At 43.5% G+C, this 21814-nt stretch overlaps 1 protein-coding gene and 1 long non-coding RNA gene across 5 annotated transcripts in view; one reads left to right on the forward strand and one right to left on the reverse strand.

Moving 5' to 3' along the window:
- The window catches only part of PIK3CG (phosphatidylinositol-4,5-bisphosphate 3-kinase catalytic subunit gamma), a 41248-nt gene extending 29934 nt beyond the window's left edge, over positions 1–11314 (forward strand). For all 4 annotated transcript variants that reach the window (XM_072759952.1, XM_025984055.2, XM_072759955.1 and 1 more), the window contains exon 11: positions 8019–11314. In XM_072759952.1, the coding sequence (XP_072616053.1) occupies positions 8019–8297 (279 nt within the window). In that variant the 3' untranslated portion in view covers positions 8298–11314. The remainder of the gene's footprint in view (positions 1–8018) is intronic.
- Positions 1–20231, reverse strand: part of LOC112908561 (uncharacterized) — a 28572-nt gene extending 8341 nt beyond the window's left edge. The window contains exon 1 of the long non-coding RNA XR_003232948.2: positions 20145–20231. This is a non-coding gene — a long non-coding RNA (uncharacterized lncRNA). The remainder of the gene's footprint in view (positions 1–20144) is intronic.
- Positions 20232–21814: the final 1583 nt, after the last annotated feature.

Below are 21814 nucleotides of genomic sequence, written 5' to 3' on the forward strand. Positions count from 1 at the left end.
CAGGCAGCTCGGGGAGCATACTTAAAAGGCATTTGCCCCTAGATGTCACTCTTAAGAAGCGTTTAATAGGAGAGAAGTCTGGAACCTAGTCCTTGTGTTAATCTTGGGTGGCAGCTTCCTCAGGCCCTGCCTGGTGCCCACCACTGGTGGCCGTGTCCCCACAGCAGGGCATATACCCAGGCCCCTTGCCCTACAGGCTCAGCCCCGTGCCCAGTCTCCATGCTGAATCCTGCCTTGGGTTGTTCAGAACCACCTCTGCAGTCATCTTGCTCTCATCTTGTATCCTAGGTTCTTCTAACCACTTCTGCCTCAGTTTCTACAGCATGGCCCTGCTTGTTAAACCTGCCTCTAGGACTGGGGTCCTGCCCCTTCCTGCCATTTGCCTTGTTGGTAACTCAAGTACTCTCCTAGCCTCCAGCCACAGGGACCACCAGGACCACAGGGACCTTGCCATCTGACACTTCTGAGGACTCTGGCCCCCTCCCCGGCATTCCCCATTCCTGTCCTCTGGCTGCACTTCCTCATGCGGGAACCCTGCATCCGTCTACACTGAGAGCTATCTATACTTATAACCTGCCAGGCTCAGCTTTCTGGGCCTCCTGCTCCATCCTGTTGTAGTCACCAGGCCCAGGAGTTCAACATACACTTATTAACTATCTGCTACGTTTCAGGCACTGTGCCAGGCCCCAAGAAAGCTCAGGTACTGCTTTGGCCAGGCAAGATGTCTTTATAGTTTAACCCCCTTCCCATAAGACTGCTCTCTAATCCATCCTCATTTTATTTTTTTAACAAATTTTTTAAGGATTTTGTTTATTTCAGAGAGAGGAAAGAGCAGCGAGAGAGAAAGAGCATGAGTGGGTTGGAAGGGCAGAGGGAAAAGCAGGCTTCCTGGTAAGTAGGGAGCCTGACTCGGGGCTTGATCCCAGGACCCTAGTAGGATCATGACCTGAGCCAAAGGCAGGGGCTTAACCCATTAAGCTACCCAGGCGCCCCAATCCATCCTCATTTTAAAGCTCCTGCCAAAATTGAATTTGACTTATGCATGTCCAGCATTGATTCATCATGTGTTTGCAGACTACTTAGAGTGTGCCAGACTCTGTGCTGGGCGTAGGTGACTAGGAGCAGAAGCACAGCCCCAGCACACAGCGGAAGACACACACACACACACACACACACACACACAGCTTTGTTCTAAGGATTTCAAAAGTGGTTTGCAGAGGGAGCAATTAATCCTGCCCTGGGGGATAGAAAGGGAGTGTGAATGAATGGGTTTTTATCCGACCTTGATGGATAAGATCAGTTCCATTTTGCTAGGCAGATACAGGGAGCGAAGGAACATCCAGGCAGAAAGAATAACCTTAGCCAGAGCATGAAGTCAGTATTTAGTATCAGTATTTAGGAACAAAAATTACAGTTGTCGGGTATGGATGGAACACAGTTATAGATGGGAATGTGTGGTGAAATTTGGATCAAGGAAGGAAATTTGCATCCAATTTCAAGCAGTACAAGAGCTGCATGGGGGGAGGGGGAGCAGAAAGCAAAGCAAAGTCGATTGGAGCTCAACTGATGAACCATAAATTACTGTAATGGAGGCCTATAATAGCTCAACAGGGAGATGACAAATTTATCTGTCGAAAAGCCCATAATAACACTGAGTTGAGAAAGGATTCCCTCCTGGGATCTGCACCCCGGGCCACTAACAAGGTCAAGCTCAGCCTCCTTTCCAGGCCTGGAGATGCTCAGTACTCCATTGGAAACCAGCCTCAGAGAAGGGTCCAGCATCAGCCATTGGTAGGTGTTGGAATCCACTGGTGTGGAATCTGCCCCAGAAGCAGCCTTGAAAGATGACCTTGAGTTGGGCTGCTGCGTTAATCGGCCAGCACGCAGGGTCACTCAGTGCCTAAGATATTGGACCCCTGTGACTTTTAAGCCTTTGTCAGGAATAACCTTCCAACTGGCATCTTCTCTCAATGTTTAGTTTCTTTTAGAGAATTGTTTTGTCTACCCAAAGAGTATTGCTGAGGGTGTTTTCCACCATGTTACAAAAAGCATCCTCTTTATAGAGATCCTCATGCGAAATCTCTATCAGTTTGTAGTTTCTAGAAAGGCTGTATTTCTCCTAAACAAATAGTAGCTTAAAATCTTCTGAGCATTGGATGAAGTAACAGGTTTGATTTTCCTCTTGGCTAGAGATATATTTGAAGATCTCCCATCGCAGGTATATAGCATTTGTGATGTATAGCGTTTGAACTGGTCTCTGTCTGAAACCCACCGTGATCATTTCCTTTGTCCTTCCTTTCTTTTTTTCTACCCACTTCAAAGTAATGTTATTTTGACCTCTATGTATCCAGATAATCCACCTTCAATCCTTTTTGGAACAGGCTAGAATGAACACACACACACACATACACACACACACACCCCTACATACAGTCCATTTAGACTAACTAATGCAGGGCAGTGTAATTGTAACCTGTAGGTTTCTAATGAGCTTGTAAGTATTCGAGAACATGACAGTAGAGCCCTGCCCCTGGTAGACAGAGCTAGCCTGAGAATCATTTCTAAGAGGTCCTTAGAGATAAGATTCCTAATTCAAACTCAACAAATGTACAGCCAAGTGTCAGACACACTCTTCTTTCAGATTTACGAGAAAGTGCTTCCTCCTCCTGCATTATTAGGTTGGCTAATCAGTGTCTCCCCATTTTGCCAAAACAACTTCTAAAGGCATTGCCTGGCCAATTAATTGATTTTTTTATACAAAACAAAATAAACTCCTCTTTGACAGAAATACTATTTCTCTCCACGATCGCCTTCCTCTAGCAGACAGAGGCAGGCTTACTATTTAGGAAAAGTCAGTGGGTGAGGACCTTGCCTTTCATTGATGAATCTTTGTTTTTTTCTCTCCTCTCTCTCTCCTCAACCCTGAAGTTCCTGTTTTGTAGTCCTGGGGTTACTTCCTCATTTTTGTCGATTTGTGCAGTAATATTTCACTTCCACTTTGGTTCTAGATGAGAATGGAGGAGTTTAAGAAAAAGTAGGCCTATGCCATCTGACCTTGGACGGTCTAAAGCAGTCAGAGCTCATTGGTGGTGAAAAAATTAGTAGATTGTATATCGAAAGTATTCAGTTTAGGTGAACCACATTGGGCCCAGTTAACAAACCAACTAGTAGTTTTGACTCTGAAATGATAATGAATTCTTTTGTTCCCAAGACCTATGGGAGTGGTAGCTTTGTAAAAACAATCCTTTCCTTTTGTACTAGATGCTATAATTAAGGCATTTGAACCAACTGTGGAATTAAGAGCTGATGCGCCGTGTAGGCTCAATCTACCTATTAACTACCCATGGAGAGTGTTTGGGCTAACCTGAACAGTTTGTCAGGGTTCCCCTCATTCACTCTCGTTCACAAGTACATCACACCAACTTCCTGAGGTCAGAGTCTTCCTTTATCCCTTCTGCTCCACTCAGTATTAGACCGCCTTCCCCGGGCAGCTGAGAAGGACGGACTGAGGATTTGGGGAGGACAGTGCCGGGCAGCCCTGGCAGAAAGGAAAAATCCACTGCTCCAGCAAGACACTTCTGTGTTCTGTGCTTCCCCCTGAGCTCCCCAGACCACATCCTCAGTCCCCTAAACCACAGGCCTCCGGCCCAAGGCAGCGGAGCCAGGGCGCTCTCACACACCCGGGGGCTGAGTGAGAAGGGCAGAAATGAAACTTCTGGGGCTTGGGGAGCAGCGCCAGTGCCCAGCTGTGCCCCTCCAGCAGGAGAACCCCCTGCAGATGCAGCCCAGCACTACACACCCCCAACTCCCTACCCACCTCCACGTCGAGAAGTGCGTGCTCAATAATGCAACTTCTCCTACGACCACTGCTAATTGCCCATCACTTATACACCACTTATACACACTTCAATCTCACCACAACCGTATGAAGCGGGTAGTGCTACTCGTCATCTTCTACAGATGAGGAAACTGAGCCCCAGAGAGATTAAGTGATTTCTCCAATGACAAGCAACTTGTCCATAATAAAGCCAAGATTTGAATCCAGGCAGCGATGTGACTCCACCCTTCTAACCACTGCTAAGCCAAAGAGAATTCAGTCTCTACACGTTGTGTCTGTCTGACCAGCGTGGGGCATGCAATTTGGGGATGACATTTCTTTCTCACAGACAGGACACTTCGCACACAGTGAAAATCAAAACTGAATAAATTCAAGCCAGGGGAAATGCCTTATGTGGATGAGAGGGCAATCAAGAGAGACACAGGACGATTCTTTTCCTTGAACATGTCTCTGTGTGTTACAGTGACAAGTGAATCCGTGGGTTGCCGCTTAACAACTATTCACTGAGCACCCATTGATTGCTGTTAGAATACCTTGGCCCCAGATTGATTTTCCTTCTCAAAAATTTTCTATTAAAGAGTCTGACTACACAGTGAGCTCAGACAGCAAGGGGTGTGCCTGGAGCCCCCAGTGTACAGAGGATCGAAAATAATTAAAAATCAGCATGTACTCTAATTCAAAATCAAAAGGCATCCCCATCTATGCCCTTGTGAAAACTGTGCAAGCTGACAAATTAATGAGCCAGTTGCCCCGGGTGGAGTCTGCCCTTCGCCTGTGTAATTACCAAGAAATGAGAGCAAGTTTGCTGGGTCCTCTGGATGAGCAAAAGGTAATGATTTCTGGCCAAAAGTGGAGTCACTAAGGATGCAAGAGACTAATGCACTAGGGCTGAGGCAGGAATATCCCAGGCTTTTGGGTCTGGGAGTCTCCAGCTCCGTGGCAAGTAGGCAGAGAGGAAATAAAGAGGGATCTGCCGTCCAGGCAGGAAAGGAGACAACTAACGTATTGAACACTCACTATGTGCTAGGCATCTTATATATGTTGTCTCACTTAATGCCAGAATAGTCCATGGGTTTTTCTACCTGGAGAGGGCGATGCATACACTGTCCTGCTTTGATGTACAGGATGATACAGGCATGACCACCATTACCATTGTGCTTTTCCTGCCACATGCAAGTGACACAGACAAGATCATCCAAAAGCAAAAAGAAAAGTCACTATCTTAATATTTTGGCCTGTAACCTTATAGTCTTTTTTCTACATAAATGTTTTGTGTTCATTTACCAACATGGGCTTATGCCACATGTGTTATGTCTGCTTTTTTAACTCAGACACAGTTACATGGTCATTCAATATTCCTATACAATCTCACCTTAGCACTCAGCACATGTTTAAAGGTACTGTCATCAATCCTTTTTTATCAACCCCCACTTGTAGGATGTCTAGGTTACCTTCAAGTTCCTTCATTTTTAAATGATGTTCTAATGAATATTCTTATAGATCGAGCACTGCAAAAATGATCCCATTTTTTAAAGGTAAATTTTAAGCATGGAAACAATAAACTTTTTAAAGTCCAGTTTATTGAGGCATAATTCACCTACAGCAGAACGGGGGCCTTTTTGTATGTATACTGCTTTGAATTTTGACGAATAGCACAGGTCATGTAACTGCCACCTCAACAAAATTCTATAACATTTATTAGTAATTTAAAGCTTTTGATGCATGTTATCAAATTGTCTGCTAGGAAAATTATACCTATTTCCACCTTCTGCCAGCCTGTGAAAGGTGAGTTTTGGATATTATTCTTTTTTAAAAATTTTTAATTTTCCAATTTGGTAGGTGAACGTTTCCATCTCATTTCGTTACATTTATTTGATTACTTGTGAGGTTGAGTATTTTTTCATGTTTATTCTCTGTTTTTATGTCTTATAGTGTGAATTCTCATTTATATCCCTGGCTTATACATCTAGCCAACTATTTATCCACTCTTTCTTATTGATTTGTAAGAGCTATTGGAGGCCGGTAATGAAGAAGTGACTTGTGTTGTAAATATGTTTTCTATTGTCATTCATCTCTTCTATCATTGTGTATAGCTTTTTTTCTTCAATAACATTTCCATAATCTCTCCACCTTTACCTTATAGATCACACCTCAGAAAGCCATCTTCATAAAGGCTTTTCCCACTCTAGGATTATTTAAATGTTTGCCCTTTTTACATTTAATCTTTAATGCATCGGGAATTTTATTTTTGGCATAACACACAGAGTAAGCTTTATTTGTCCCCCAAATGATGAGCCAGTTACACCAGTCGCATTTATCCAACAATAGATCTTTTCCTCACTAATTGGATAAGTCACCTTTGTTACGCATTACACATACCACGTATTCAGATCCATGTGCTGAACTTTCCATTCTCATCTACAAAATGTCTTATCTTTTTTTGGAAAAGAACAGGTGCTATTCCCAGAGTTTTAAATATTGTAGTTTTAGAATATGTTTTAGTATCTAGCCTGCCAAGCACTGTTCTTCATTAGTGTACTTGTTCAAAATGTTCTCTTAAGCCCTAAGGATTCCAAACATATCTTGAGTTTAAATATCAAGTAGGAATTCTTGTTGAAATTTCATGATAGATTAACTTCAGAAGAATTTGCATCTTTATAATAAGCAATCTTATCTCCAAAGATCATGCTACATCACTTCACATATTCAAGGACTTTTTTAATTTCTCAGTAAATTTTTAGACTTTAAAAAAAAACGGGTTCTGCATGCTTTGTGTATGTATTTATCCCAGGAATCATGGGGGGTTTTGTTGCCATTACTCACAGCATCTGTCTTTTCATTATGCTTCTAACTGATGGTTCCTATTTATAGCATCCTATGTATTAATTTTATAAAAAGCTAGTTTAATAAAAACTAGTTACTATAGTTTTTTTCCTTTTTTCCACTGAGTGTTCCCAGAAGTCAGTGAAATTATTTGTAAATACTAACCGTTTTATCTTTTACATTTTAGTTACATATTAAGTTACATGTTAACTTTTTTAAAAAAATCAGAAGTGGAGGCAACTGGCTGGCTCAGTCAGTAGAGCATTCAACTCTTGATCTCAGGGTTGTGAGTTCAAGCTCCACGTTGGGTATAGAGATTACTTAAAAATAAAACCTTAAAAAAATCAGAAGTGGATTTCAATACAGTGCCTTTTTTTTGTTTTCATTTTTTGTTTTTCTTTTTTTTGTTGTTTCTTTTTCTTTTTTTTCCTTCTTTATTTATTTTTTTATTATTTTTTTTTTTTGTTTAATACAGTACCTTTTGATGATCTAGCAATTTTAGAATAAACTCTCCTTGGCGATAGTATATTATTCTTTTAATATTTTACTCCGTATTTTATTTGAAATATTTATATCTGTAATCATTAACTTCAGTTTTCTCTTAACACACTATCTCTGCCAAATTACAATATTAAGATTGAGTTGTTCGCAATGCTATAAAATTGAGAACCTTGCAATTTCTTCTATACTTTGGGATCATTGGCACAAGCATGCCCTGCTTAACAAGTAGACTTAACTCACCTGTATCACCTGCTCTAAGGCTTTTGGAAGAGGCACGAGCCAAAGCATTTAAAACCCTCTCATTAAGTATTTAGAATTTGTATGAAAATCACCAGGTTTATTCAAACAGTTTTGAACATCAACAAAATGCTAATACATCTGTTTTTCTTAGAATCGGACAAATTGTAAAATAGAGATGAAAACAAAATCTCCAACGCCACATTCCCATCGTTTCCCTGGATTCCATTAGCCCCTGGCAAACACTTATTCTTAAACAAAGTTCACTGCTTCCAGTATGGTGTTCAAAAACGGACTCACCCTGTTTCAGAGACTACAGAAATTTCCACCCTCAATTCTCTAGGAAAGAAATTGACATAAAAGGTAGAGTAAGAGAAAAGATGAAATATAGTATACCAAATTAGTTTTCTTGAGCACACCCTGGACATAGGCAACAACACTAAAGATAGTCTATGTTCTCATCAAGGCTTCCATCTGAGGTGGGGCACCTGCCCAACTGGTGATGGCTTCCATCCATGAGGACAGGATAACACCATCTAAATTCTGGGACAGCCCCATGGTCTTTAGCCTACTTAGTTACGGCAACAACCTTAACAGCCTTTTCCTTTCCTTTGTCCAGGACGTCTGCGTTAAGGCTTACCTCGCCCTTCGCCACCACACAAACCTACTGATCATCCTGTTCTCCATGATGCTGATGACGGGAATGCCCCAGTTAACAAGCAAAGAAGATATCGAATATATTCGGGATGCTCTAACAGTGGGGAAGAACGAAGAGGAAGCTAAGAAGTATTTTCTCGATCAGATCGAGGTTTGCAGGGACAAAGGATGGACTGTGCAGTTTAACTGGTTCCTGCATCTCGTCCTGGGCATCAAACAAGGAGAGAAACATTCTGCCTAGTTCTCCAGGCTAGAATGCAAAAGAAGTCAGGTGTCCTAAAGCTTTAAGTCCGCATGTTTGTCATCAAACTTGGATCTAAAAATGTAACAGGACGTTATGAAGGCTGGCACTTCAGAAAGACAGCCCTGTTCCTAGCTGGACTCTTCACCAGAGAAAAATATTGGCATGTTGGATCGTTTGCTTAAGGAATGTTCGGTTTTAGAATCATGTGCAGGTTTGTTATTTTGTTTTTTTTTTCTCATTTGTCTCAGGTGATGTTGGAGAACATTCTAAGTCTAAACAAACTAATTACTTCCTCATCTTGCCTGCTTTGGTTTGACTATCTTATTATTGAGTGCTTCTTGAGAATAATTAGTGACATCTATTTTCATCTGGGTTTATTCTGAATTTTGGTTGTTCTCATGCTCCTCAAGCTCTTGAGAGGAAAAGATGTAATCGCTGTAACCTCTCAGTTCCCTGAAGGACACTTGCAAACATCTCCCCCCCCCCCCCCCGCCCCCCAGCATCCGTAGATGTCAGCGATTTGCTAAAAGCAAAGGAAGGCCAGCTCGTCTTTTCAGTGTCTTTGTAATTAGGTTCTTTTAGAGTGTCCAACCGAGATGCCCGCACACATACTGGAAAATCTGAACCTTTGTGCCCTGGCCCTTCTCTGCTGGTCTGGCTGCGGGGTCATGAAGAAGAGTAACAGAGATGAGACCGTTCATCTCAACTCTGCCCAAGAGTACACTGTCAAATACAGTTACTCGAGCCTTCACTAGCATGGAATCAGGAAGATACTAAAGGGACTCGGTTTTTTACCTTTTTTATCTTCCTCCCAGCCTCCCTTCTTCCTTTACTGCTACCCTCTCACAACTTTTTACCCAAGTTGTGAAATCCTCGAGGGTCGAACACTTCTACCCTAGAATTCAAAAATTGGAAAGCCATCTCTCCTCTAGGGTTACTGGAACTTTAGGTACTAATCTGTAAAAATGTTTGGTGGAGTCTTTTTACTTTTAAGTATTTTATTAAAGAGGACATTCTAGGAAATAGGGATTCGTTTCCAAATGCCTTAATTTTAAATTTGAGTCTAGGCAGTTTTTTCTTTTTCAATGGAAGAAGGTATTGGATATCTAAACAGTACTTCTAGTTAGGAAGAACACTACTTGCCCTGCCCATCTCTGTTTAAAGGACTTTTAAACTCTGACATATTCTTCAGATTTCCTAGTAGAAATTGGAATGTCTTCTTTAAAAACTATTTTTCATCTCCTAAATATTTTTGCTATTTATTGGAAGTGTTGTTTCACCTTAGAGAAAGACCGTTAAATTATTTATAAAATATCTTAAAATTACATATAGTTAACACTTTACCTAGAAATCACTCTGTTAACAGTGTCTATGTTTAAACCCAATCAGATATAAATATTTAATTTAAACTTTTTCTAAATAGATACCTGTTTGACTTCAGTGTAGCCCAAATCTTTCTTTTTGTATATGCAAAAGCTCTTTGAAGGTATTGGTAACACTGCTTCCACACCCGCTGAGCCTTTCCCCTGGCTCGTCAGGGGTCTAGAAAGAACTCTTCCTTGACAACTTGTCCTTTTAAAATCACACTCTATCCCCACTGTATAGGGGACCATGCCCTGTAATGAAATGTTTAATCCTCTGTATTAATGGAAGGGAGATGTTTTATGGCATTTTTACAACAACTATTCCCTACCATTCTTTTGAAGATGAATAGGAAGAATGACACTTTCTAATTCAGAAGAAGATGTATTCATTATTCTTATAAAGAACAGCCAAGCTTGGCCTTGCAAATTCTGCTTTTTATTTGAATTGCTGAAATCGTCTTGATAGAAGAATTACAGAGGAATGTATTTATATTTAGTTTATTGGCACATGGGCATACCTATTTTCTCTTCAAATGAACAGGTTCTTTCCATACACTGATACACAGCACATTGGGCTGGTTCTCCCACATTTCACTGAAAGTAGAACTTTAACTCTTTAGACTTGCAGATAAAAATTACCTAGGTGTGTTTCCTTCCTTCATTATTCCCAGTGAATCACATGAACCACAACTTTTAGATCTTTGAAAATGTTCTAGAACAAGGGTCATCTCCCCCTGGGAGGAGATTTGGGGGAACTTCCCCACCACTCAGTTTTCACTGCCAGATGAAAACAAAGATTACAAGTCAGATGATTCAGGTCAAAGCAGCTTTTGTGTGTGTTGAGGACTGGCTACATCATTTGCAGAGCCTACTGCAAAATGAAAATGTGGGCCCTGCCATTCAAAAATTATTAAGAAACTCGAGATGGCAACGGCCGAGCATGAAACCAAGCATGGGACCTTCTGACTATGAGTCACCACACAGGTCACAAGCCCATGAGCTGCACTGTATGTATCTGAATAATGGCTTTGGTGCTCAATTTTACATTTGGACTAGGTCTGTACAAGTTCAGATCAAAATTTTATATCTGTTCTAATTAAAATACCTCATCTCCATGGCTGTACATTAGGACTTAAAACATTGGCCTATTGTTTTTGGACTGGAATCATGGCTGTTTAAGTAGAGCAAAGCAGACATTTGAGACCTAGCCCCAGATGACAGTACTTAACAAGCCCTGGTTAAAGTATGAGGGACTGGAGACATTATAGATAAAATACAGAAATTCTTAGAGAAAGCTCTTGATTTTTTTTAAAGTAACTTTTTACTAAGTATATATTTTACAGGAGCTAAATTGTTTTTTTAGAGAAAGGTTAGATCTAGAGTTTGCAGGATAATTTGGAGGCTGTGAGTCCTCTGTAAATGGAAATTATTTTTTGAAAGGAGCCAAAAACTAATTTAGAAAGTAAGTTTCTAAAACAAATTCTGGCACTTGGTAAACTAGGTTCTATGTACATGGCTATGAAGTAAATGATCAATTATGTTTTACAACACAAAGAAAAATATTGGGGGATTATTAAGGGTTCTGCTGTCTTACTTCTGTTTAACCCAACCTAATAATTCTGGTCAATAAAGTTGGTTCTAGTCTGTGTACTCGTCTGCATATTTACAAAAGACTCATTTTTTTTTAGGACAGATGCTAAAGGCCCTTAAAGCACACTCCTTAGCAAACATACTCCTTCAGAAAGTTGAGATATTCCCTCTTCTGGATGGTCCAGGTCTCCCCACCTGCATTTGCCTTTTAATGAGAAATTGTTCAATGTAAATTCAAAATGAAAGAATTGACCCTTTGTGTCCTCTGTACACATCTCTTAATTTATCTGAAGGTATTTCAGATATTCCTGAAAGTCAAATTCTTAAAGAAATCCTTATGGAGGGGCACCGGGGTGGCTCAGTTGGTTGAGCGTCTGCCTTTGGCTCAGGTCATGATCCCAGGGTCCTGGGATTGAGCCCCACATGTGGTGGGGGGGGGGGGGCTCCCTGCTTAGCAGGGAGCCTGCTTTTCCTTCTCCCTCAGTCCCTCCCTCCCGCTTATGCACTCTCTCTCAAATAAATAAATAAAACCTTTAAAAAAAAAGGAAAAAGAAAGAAATCCCTATGGAGTGTCTGCCATAGACTCTGTGCTGAGTACCGGGGATGAGAATATGGACCAAAAATGACCCAGCTTCAGTCCTTAAAGAGTTTATAGTCTGGTGGCAGTAGCAGACCCTTCATTATGGATGTCTCTCATGGGTTGAAATGTGTCCCCCAAAAAGATATGTTGACATGCTAACCCCTGCCCCACCCCCATATCTGTGAATGTGATTTTATTTGGAAATAGGTTCTATCGATGTAATACACTAAGGATGAGGTCATGATGGTGGGCCCTGACCCAATGACTGCTATACTTAAGAGAGAATGTAATAGAGGTAAAGATTACAGTGTCTAAAACCACAGGACACCTGGGGGTTCCAGAAGCTGGAAGAGACCAGAAAGAGAAGGAAGGGCCCTTCCCTAAAAGCTTCCAAGGGAACAAGGCCCTGCCAACACCTTGACTTCAGATTTCTAGCCTCCAGAACTATGAGACAATAAATCTCTACTGTTTTGTTATGACAGCCCTAGGAAACTAATAGAGTGTTAACAATCATCAGTTTTGTAGGGGTTTCTTTTGTAGGGTGTGTGAGGGGACAGAGTTTATGTAAGTAAACCTGATTGATATTTTCTGCTGTTAACCAGAAAAAGATTTAATTGCATGCAAAATATGTGACAAAGTGCTAATTACTTAATAGATAGATAAAAAGCTCTAGTAACACAATAAGTAAAAAATACCTTATCAGAAAACACTGAATTCACCAAAAAAATACATGTGGCCGATGAGCATAGGACAGCAGACCCCAAATCACTGCTGATTAAACAAACGCAAATTAAGATAAGTTTCCTCTCACCATCAGATTAGCCAAGATCTGTGAAGCCCAGAGTTGGTGATAAATTGAGAGAAAGAACATTCTATTACACTTGAAAGCAGAGCAAGTTGAAACATTTATGTATGGCATTTCGTCAAATTTCATCAAAATTAAGAAGATATGTCTTCTCTGACCCATCAAGTCCACATCTGAGAATTTATCCTTTAGAAATCACTGGACAAGTGTGCAAAGACTTAGAGGCAGGACTGGTTACCAGTAATCTTTGTAATAGAGCCCCAAATCAGGAACAGCCTAAAAGTCCCTCAGCAGGGGATTGGTTAATTGAATCACATCCATACAATGGACTACAATGAAGCCCCTGAAAAGATAAGGTATATTGACATCCATGCAGATCTATGACCTATTGAGGAGTGAAACAAGGTGGTCACAGGACAGTATTAGGTACAGTCCTTTTCAAGTAAAAATGTAGGTTTGTAGTAACATTAAAAGGCTGGGAGAGTATATTCACACCAAACTGTCAATCATGATCTTTTTTTTTTTTTTTTAACCTTGCATTTTTTTTTTCCTCTTGAGTCTTGGGAAATGTGACTTTATATTAGCTGACTTTTTTAAAAAGGGAAAAAAATAGTCTTTTGATTTTGGACAAACAATGCAGTCTGCATGATAATCATATCCTTTAGCTTACATCAAGCCTCACTAAAAGCTCAGAAAATTTTGTTTCTCAAAGGAGAAAAAAATCATGCAAAATCAGTAATTATCAAGAGGTGACATCCAAACTGTCGTCAGAACTTTCTGGCATATAAATGACTACGTCAAGGTTTCCTGCCTTACCCAACCCTACCTGACTGTGATCTTTCATTCCTTAAGGCGGGCCAGATCTGTCCCCCCAAAATGACAATACTTTTAGAGAAGGGGGCCTCCAGGGATGCTATTTAGTCACTAAGGGATGTCTCGCTGGGTCCAGCTCTTCTCAGCTCTACAAATCTTCCACAGCCCCTGTGCCCACACTGAACTCTCTAGCTCACACATGAGGTCCCCCTTGGAGGTGCAAACTGCCTCATTTTCACTTTCCAGGAGTGTCAGATTTTTTTTCTTTACATCCACTCATTAGTACAAATCAAATCTCACTGCCTGCTGCTTTGGTGGGACTTTTTCCTTCTGGCAGCTGGCCTCTGAGTCTGGGTTCATAATGCACTGGTCATCTGGTTTGGAGGACTTAATGGGGACCGGGACATAGCAAGGAGTATAGAATCCACCTGCAGCCCCTCACCAGCACTTCTCCATACTTCATACCGGATGGACAGTCCTCTAAGAGGTTTCATACTCCGAATCAAACTCCAAATTCTTTTGATTACACTTAAGTGTTAAAATGGGTCCCTACTCTCTTCAGAGATGCACCTGCCATGACCCCCACCATTTCTAGCCAATGAGCAGGCTTGTGGCTCAACAGCACCTCCCAGTACCAGAAGCGTATGGTGGCCAAAGCCACACTGGTCCCCAGCACCCCCACCTCATGTCTTTTTTGCATCGCTACCAAACACCCCTTCTATAAAATAACGAGGGCTTCCACTGGGAAACTCCCTGACCTCTCCCTGGCCCTGCTCTCCACAGTCCACAGTTCTGGAAACCAGAAGAGAGAACTCCATTTTGAAGCAACTCCTTACTTAGGCGGTAATTGCTCATCGTGACAAAGCACATTCTGCAAATTTTCAAATGGTAGAGCAGTTTGATTCCTTTAATCTGAGGAGACTTGAGATATCATGATGGAAACGCGGGCTAAGTGTGTGTGGCTGTGGATGCAGAGTGGCCTGTAAGCCAGCGATGTGGGGATAATCCCTTCAGAATCTAAGCCAGATGCCACAGGGACAGTTTAGGTGAGGCAGTAAAGAGTAGTTAAGTGGCTCTGGTTTTGGATCATTCCAAATTCGGTACACATTGTCCACTTGAAAGACTGGTCTAGGGACACCTGGGTGGCTCACAGGTTGAGCGTCTGCCTTTGGCCCGGGGCGTGATCCCAGGATCCAGGATCGAGTCCCACATCAGGCTCCCTGCATGGAGCCTGCTTCTCCCTCTGTCTGTGTCTCTGCCTCTCTCTCTCTCTCATGAATAAATAAATAAAATCTTAAAAAAAAAAAAAGATTTGTCTAATCTAAGTGTTAGCTCTCTACTCTGTAAACTGGGAAAACAGTAGTACCTCATTCACAAAATTGCTGTAGATTAAATGAAATAATGAAAGTGAAGCTAGAATGTCAGGTTGCTCAATAAATGAAAGCCACCATTTCCATGCTCCTTCTTAAGAAAGGCTGAAGAATCTCCAGAAATCAAAATAAGAAGTTCTAAGGCACCATCCTTGGACTCTGACTTCTCCAAGAACTGATGGAAATCTGAGTAACTTTCTAAATATGATGTCTTCCCGTGAGGACTTCAAAGGAGAAATAATTTCCACTCTGTGTCAATATTAGATACCGAGGGTATCCTTTTTTGTTTAAGATTTTATGTGTTTGAAAAAAAAAAAAAGATTTTATGTGTTTGGAAAAAAAAAAAAAAGATTTTATGTGTTTGGGCAGCCCAAGTGGCTCAGCGGTTTAGCACCGCCATCAGCCCAGGGCGTGATCCTGGAGGCCCGGGATCCAGTCCCGCGTCGGGCTCCCTGCATGGAGCCTGCTTCTCCCTCTGCCTGTGTCTCTGCCCCTCTCTCTCTGTCTCTCTGTGTCTCTCATGAATAAATAAAGTCTTTTTTAAAATGTTTTTTAAAATTAAAAAAAAGATTTTATGTATTTGAGAGAGAATGAGCTCAGGAGCAGGAGGGGCAGAGGGAGAGGGAGAAGCAGGCTCCCCACTGAGCAGGGAGCCCAACCTGGGCTCAAACCCAGGACTCTGAGATCATGATCTGAGCGGAAGGCAGATGCTTAACCAAGTGAGCCACCCAGGCGCCCCCAAGGATAGCTTTTTTTTTTTTTTTTTGATAGCTTTAAAATAACATCCTTCCCTGACAAGTTAGTCTAATCAATGCACATTATCCATGGGTTCTGGACCTATGGAAAGTTAGAGGACCTGGAATCAAGTAACAAGGCTACTAATTCCTACTTAACTTTCCCCCCATCAACTTCACAGAATGTAGGGACGCCTGGGTGGCTCAGTGGTTGAGTGTCTGCCTTTTGCTCAAGGTGTGATCCTGGGGTCCTGGGATCGAATCCTGTATCAGGCTCCCTGCATGGAGCCTGCTTCTCCCTCTGCCTGTGTCTCTGCCTCTCTCTCTCTCTCTCTCTCTCTCTCTCTCTCTGTCTCTCATGAATAAATAAATGAAATCTTAAAAAAAAAAAAAGATTGAAAAAGACAAAGGAATTAATGTACCTAGCACAGTGCCTGGCACAGAGTAGCTGCTTGGCAATGTTAGTGGAACCTAAAAACAGCAGAGTCATAAACATCGCCAGGATTTGTAAACGGCAGCTGCAGCCACTAATCTAAGAATAATCCATGTGTTTAAAGTCTGCTACTTCCAGCCTTGTCAGGAAACCTGCAGACCAAAAAGTTTGACGTATCCGCACAAATACAAAGACATAACTCACGCCAGGCGTGTTTTGCATACTTGTATAGATATCCAACTTTCTATTTTTTTTTATTTATTTATGTTTTGATATCCAACTTTTTTAAACATGAGCTCCTTTTTTGCAGGGATCTTAGAGCTGTGCTCAAGTGCCCCCAGCAGGGGGGGAAGAGGAGAGAAGGGGAGCACAGGAGCACCCGAGGTCATCAGAGAGCCCTTCCAGAACAGCATTTCACTCTAGAAAAGGACGAGGAGGAGGAAGGAGCGTGTCCACGGGGGCCCGCTGAACCAAGTGTCAACTGGCCTTCCCACTTTTTCTTCTCATTCCCCTCTACCTTCTAACTGATTCAAAGATGCCAGTTCAGGGACGCCTGGGTGGCTCGGTGGTTGAGAGTCTGCCTGCAGCCCAGGGCCTGATCCTGGAGACCCGGGGTCGAGTCCCGCGTCCGGCTCCCTGCAGGGAGCCTGCTTCTCCCTCTGCCTGGGTCTCTGCCCTCCCCGTTCTGTCTATCATGAATAAATGAATAAATAAATAATTAAAAAAAAAAAAAAAACCCAAAGATGCAAGTTCAAGGCAAGCATCAAGCCAAGTGGAAACTCTAAGAACCACTCACGGGAGGTGAGCCCAGGCCCACGGCCGCCGTTCCAACAGCCGTCACCGCCCTTCCCCGACGCAGGCAGCTCAGATGGTTCAGTATCACCCGCGTCCACGTGGAAATCAGCGGGAAGAGCGAGCCCAAGTCCACGCGGTGCACAGGCCTCGGCGGGGCCGGGCAACAGGGCCGGGGCAGCGCCACCTGGCGGCCTCAGCGGGCGCCCCCGAAGGGCCGGCCTCTGGGCCACCTGCTCTGGGAGGGGGCGGGGACGCGAGGCCAGGGCCCGTCCTGCAGTCACACAGGTAGAGAGTCCAGGGCAGCCTGGGGCTGGGGGGTCAGCTCCAGGGCATGACCCCGGAGTCTCGGGATCGAGTTCCGCGTCGGGCTCCCTGCTTCTCCCTCTGCCTGTGTCCCTGCCCCTCTCTCTCTGCATCTTACAATCTTAAAAAAAAGAGAAAAAAAAAGAAAAAGAAAAAAAAGACCCACCACCCCAGGAGGGTCAGCTGTATGGCAAACGAATGGAGAGCAGGCGCTAAATGGGGAATATCATAAAAAGCCTTGAAGCCAAAAATAGGAGGACTTATTCTGCATGCAATAGAGAAGCACGAATGCCGCTTAAGGACAACAGCTTTGGCCATGCATTAGCCAGCATGCTTTAGGCTGCTAGTAAGTGAAACCCAATTCAAATTGGCTTAAGCAAAAGAGAATGTATTGGTTCACTCGACTGGAAAGTAAAGAGGTGCATCTGGCTTCAGGCTCAGCTGGTGCCAAAGAATAAATGATATCATCTCTCAGGACTACTTTCCCCTTCTTGACTTCTTTCTCACGGGGAATCTCTCCACACTATGGCAAAGTTGGCCATCAGCAAGTAAGACTTACATCCCAGGGGCTTAGGCTCGGTCCCTTGTGAGAAGAGAGGGCTTCTTCCCCAATAGTTCCACCAGAGCTCTGGTAGATGAATCTTTCTGGATAATGAACACCACCCATTACCAAAGTAAATGCTATAGCCAGGGGAATGTAGTGCCCATCTTTGGATGGGGGGGGGGGGGGCAGCCCTACCCAAACTCCACTCACTCAAGGGGGCTGGGTCCTCAAAGGAAAATCCAAGTGCTGTTTTTAAAAGAAAGAGAAATGGGCACAAAGCTGCCAAAAAAAAAAAAAAATCCTGTCCACTGCAAAATAAAAAGGGAATTCTAGAGACAGTTTTTTGAAGCAAATGCAATACAGGGGTTCCCCCAGAGGCCTCTGCAACAGATGAGGCAAGAGAGTGGTGTGAACCAGGACACACAGCACAGGCATAACAAGAACAAAACTGTGGCTCGTAACCTCCCACAGAGTACATAAGGATCAAGAAAGAAACATTTTAAGAAGTAAATTTGAGGGGGCCCTGGGTGGCTCAGTTGGTGAAGCACCTGCCTTCAGCTCAGGTCATGATCCCAGGGTCCTGGGATTGAGCCCCGCATCGGGCTCCCTGGTCAGCAGGGAGTCTGCTTTTCCCTCTGCCTCTGCCCCCCTTGTGCTCATGCTCTCTCCCTCTCTCTCTCTCTCTCTCAAATAAATAAAATATTTTAAAAAAAAAAGTAAATTTGGAAATATGTGCAATGAATGTGATTTAAGGGGTCCTGTGCTACAAAGACAAAACTTAGATTTTATCATGTTTCTACACATGTGAAATAAGTTCAGGTGACCCTGGTATGTTATCATGGCTTATTTGCTGTCAGAACAAGCACAGGCTAAGAGAAGTTACTTGGAAGTTAGACAAACACCATACATACAGGTCTACTGGGGGGGGGGGGAAGCAATTACTCATTCCCTTCATCTATGGACACATATTTTTTCCCAACTTGCTTTAAAAATTAAAATAAACATCTAATTTCATTATAAGCACCATAAAAATCCCCAGCCATATATGTGGTATAAGTGCTTGATTAGGTGTATTCCAAAAACCGTGCAGAAGGGAAGAACTCAGGTGAAGGAGTTTATAACACGCCACCCCAAGTTATGCCACTTTGGCATATTATTTTTAACTGGAACCACTTGAGAAACAGCAGATAGAAGAATGCTTTGGGGTCCCCCTTTCATAAAAGCTTCCCTGAGAGAGATGCCTGCCCTCCCCGTATCAGGAGGAAAGCGCATCCTTATCACCAGAGGCGTGGGAATCACCACCGAGACGGATCCGTACAAATACACTAACATGATGCTCCTGTTCCACTGGCTTCCCGCACCAACATATCTCTCAGTCACCGCCCCACAATTTACTGCCCCTGCCCCAAACTCCTTTGCCTTGCCATTTCTTCCTAAATGTACCATTTCTTTATCTAGAAGGTATCAAAGCTTTCTGTTCTGGTCACTTCTGCGGGTCCTCATTCTCTTACAAAGCCCTCATGTATACCTTAAAACTTAATAAGACTTGTATGCTTTTCACCGGTTAACTTGTCTTATGGGGTCATTCCTAGGCCCAGCTGGAGACCCTCAGAGGGCAGAGAATTCTTTTTCCTTCCCTCCAAAGGAATCTAAATACTCTTTGCATGAAGAAAGTGCTAGAGGAGGGCAGCCCCGGTGGCCCAGCAGTTTGGCGCCTGCCTTTGGCCTGGGGTGTGATCCTGGAGACGCGGGATCGAGTTCCGCATCGGGCTCCCTGCATGGAGCCTGCTTCTCCCTCTGCCTGTCTCTGCCTCTCTCTGTGTCTCTCATGAATAAATAAATAAAATCTTTAGAAAAGAAAGTGCTAGAGGGAGAACGGGGTTGGGGACAGAACACCCTGCTGGAGGTGAGGGGTCCTGGCTCCACACCAGTCAGCCCCTCTGGGCTGCACGATGCTCATTTGTTCAAAGAAGAGGTGGAGCAAGACTCTGCATCGGGTTCCTTCTACATCCACTGTTCTGTGTTGTGGGACCTGACGACCCCCCTAACCCCAGAAGTCTCCCTCTCGGGGACCATCCTGAACCTCCTCAATCCTAGCCCTTCTCTGGTCAGCCTGGTCAGGGTCAGGTCCATAAAAAAAAGGGGGGGTGGGGGAACCTCGTGGACACCGCCACCAGAACCCACCACGGGGTGCCAAGCGCATCTCCTGCAGGCGGCCCCACCCGGCGCCAAGAGCCTCCCTAAGGCCGCGCACCCACCTCTCAGGCCCGTGGAGGTCGAAGCTGGGTGTCGTACGAGAGGCCTTTTCACTGGAAGTCACAGAAAAACCACTCTAACTTAAGAACAAAGTGGGGTTTATTTTAAGGAGATGAATCTGTCTCATAAAACCTTGAATCAAGAAGTACATCCAAAAAAAAAAAAAAAAAAAAAAGAAGTACATCCAAGCTTCCCAAAGAAATAGGAACTAAAAAAGCATCGAGGCTTTCCAGCCTCCCTCCGTCCCTCGGCCTTACCTTCCTCCTCCGCGCGCATCCCCCCTTCCGGGTCCGCACCCGTCTCCTCCGCGGGCTGGGGCAGGTCCCTAAGCACCGCCCGCCTCGGCCCTCCCGCGGTGGCAACGTCTAACTTGAACCCCCAGCATCTCCACGGTCCAATTAAACTCCGGGAAGGCTATGATTGGCTCGGCTTGTCCACCCCTAGGCCAATCATTTCCGACCAGGGGGGCGGGGCCACGTGGCGGCTTCTACTCCCCTGGAGACAGGGGCAGAGTACCGCGCCCGCTTCCTGAGGGTCTTTGGCCGCGAGACGGGATATGTAGGTGTAGGAACACTTTGGCCAAGTTTTCTGTGGTTTTTCCTCTTGAATATTTCTTTTTTTTTTAAGACTGTTTAATTTTTTTTTTTAATTTATGATAGTCATAGAGAGAGAGAGAGGCAGAGACACAGGCAGAGGGAGAAGCAGGCTCCATGCACCGGGAGCCCGACGTGGGATTCGATCCTGGGTCTCCAGGATCGCGCCCTGGGCCAAAGGCAGGCGCCAAACCGCTGCGCCACCCAGGGATCCCATGTTTAAAATGTATTTATTCATGAGAGACACACACACAGAGAGGCAGAGACATAGAGGGAGAAGCAGGCTCCCTGCAGGGAGCCCCATGGAGGGACTCGATCCCAGGACCCGCCTGGGCCAAAGGCAGACTTCTTCTCAACCGCTGAGCCACCCGGGTGTGCCTTGCTTCAATATTTCTTTATTTTTTTTCTTTTTCTTTTTTTCTTTTTCTTTTTTTATTTTTTGAATATTTCTTCACATATTAAACAATAAACAGAAAGACATTCTATTGTCTACATAGTCTAAAGGACATAGGACATGACTATCATTTCTCAATAACCATCATGCTGACACGGAAGAAAGGCAATTCAAGCAACTAGATTTCATCTTCCCTAGCTTTCACCCCACAGATGAACCCAGGTCACTTAATTCTCCCCAGCTGAGTGTGCAAGTGACATTTTAGTGAAGGAAGCATAAAAATGATTTCTGGCTTATGTAGGTGTGTTTCATGCAAACACCCTTCTTCAGCACCTCCTGACTTCAAGTGAAAAATCCAGGCACAAGCAGGCACGTTTAGTGCTTAATACATTTAAGGAAAAAAAAAAATAGAAGTTATATGGTTTCCCTGGAAACCTTTTTCTAAAGAAATTCGCACACGCACCCTCCCCAGAAGCTGCCTGAAGATTGTTCCCCTGCCCGCCCGGGGCCATTCATTAAAGGGTCAAGACCAGGGCTCTGCAGCTGTAGCTCAGGAGCAATGGTTGAGCTTGTTTTGCTTACAATTACGTAGTATCAAGTCTCTCTTTATTGCCTGGTTCTAGGAGAAAAATAAGCCCAGGTGGCTTTTGGCATCTTTTAAAGCATTTGCAAAGACTGGCTTATCAAAGGGAAGTGGAGGAAGTCCCATAGTGTATGTATACCAGGATGGGTGATGGGGTTTTCTCAGGCAACTCACTAATCATTATAAGTGATTTGAAGCTGAATTCTCAATGCAGCCATGTTCAGATCAGAATAAAAATGACCTGGGAAAGAACAGTGGAGGTCAGTGTCAATTCCAGGGCCTTTTTCTCTAGCTGTGATCTTTTAGAGTTTTGGGGTAAGGTTACCAAAAAAAGAACCATCAGTTTTGCAGAATTTT

The sequence above is a fragment of the Vulpes vulpes genome, chromosome 5 (assembly GCF_048418805.1).
Source record: "Vulpes vulpes isolate BD-2025 chromosome 5, VulVul3, whole genome shotgun sequence".
NCBI classification, from domain to species: Eukaryota; Metazoa; Chordata; class Mammalia; order Carnivora; family Canidae; genus Vulpes; species Vulpes vulpes.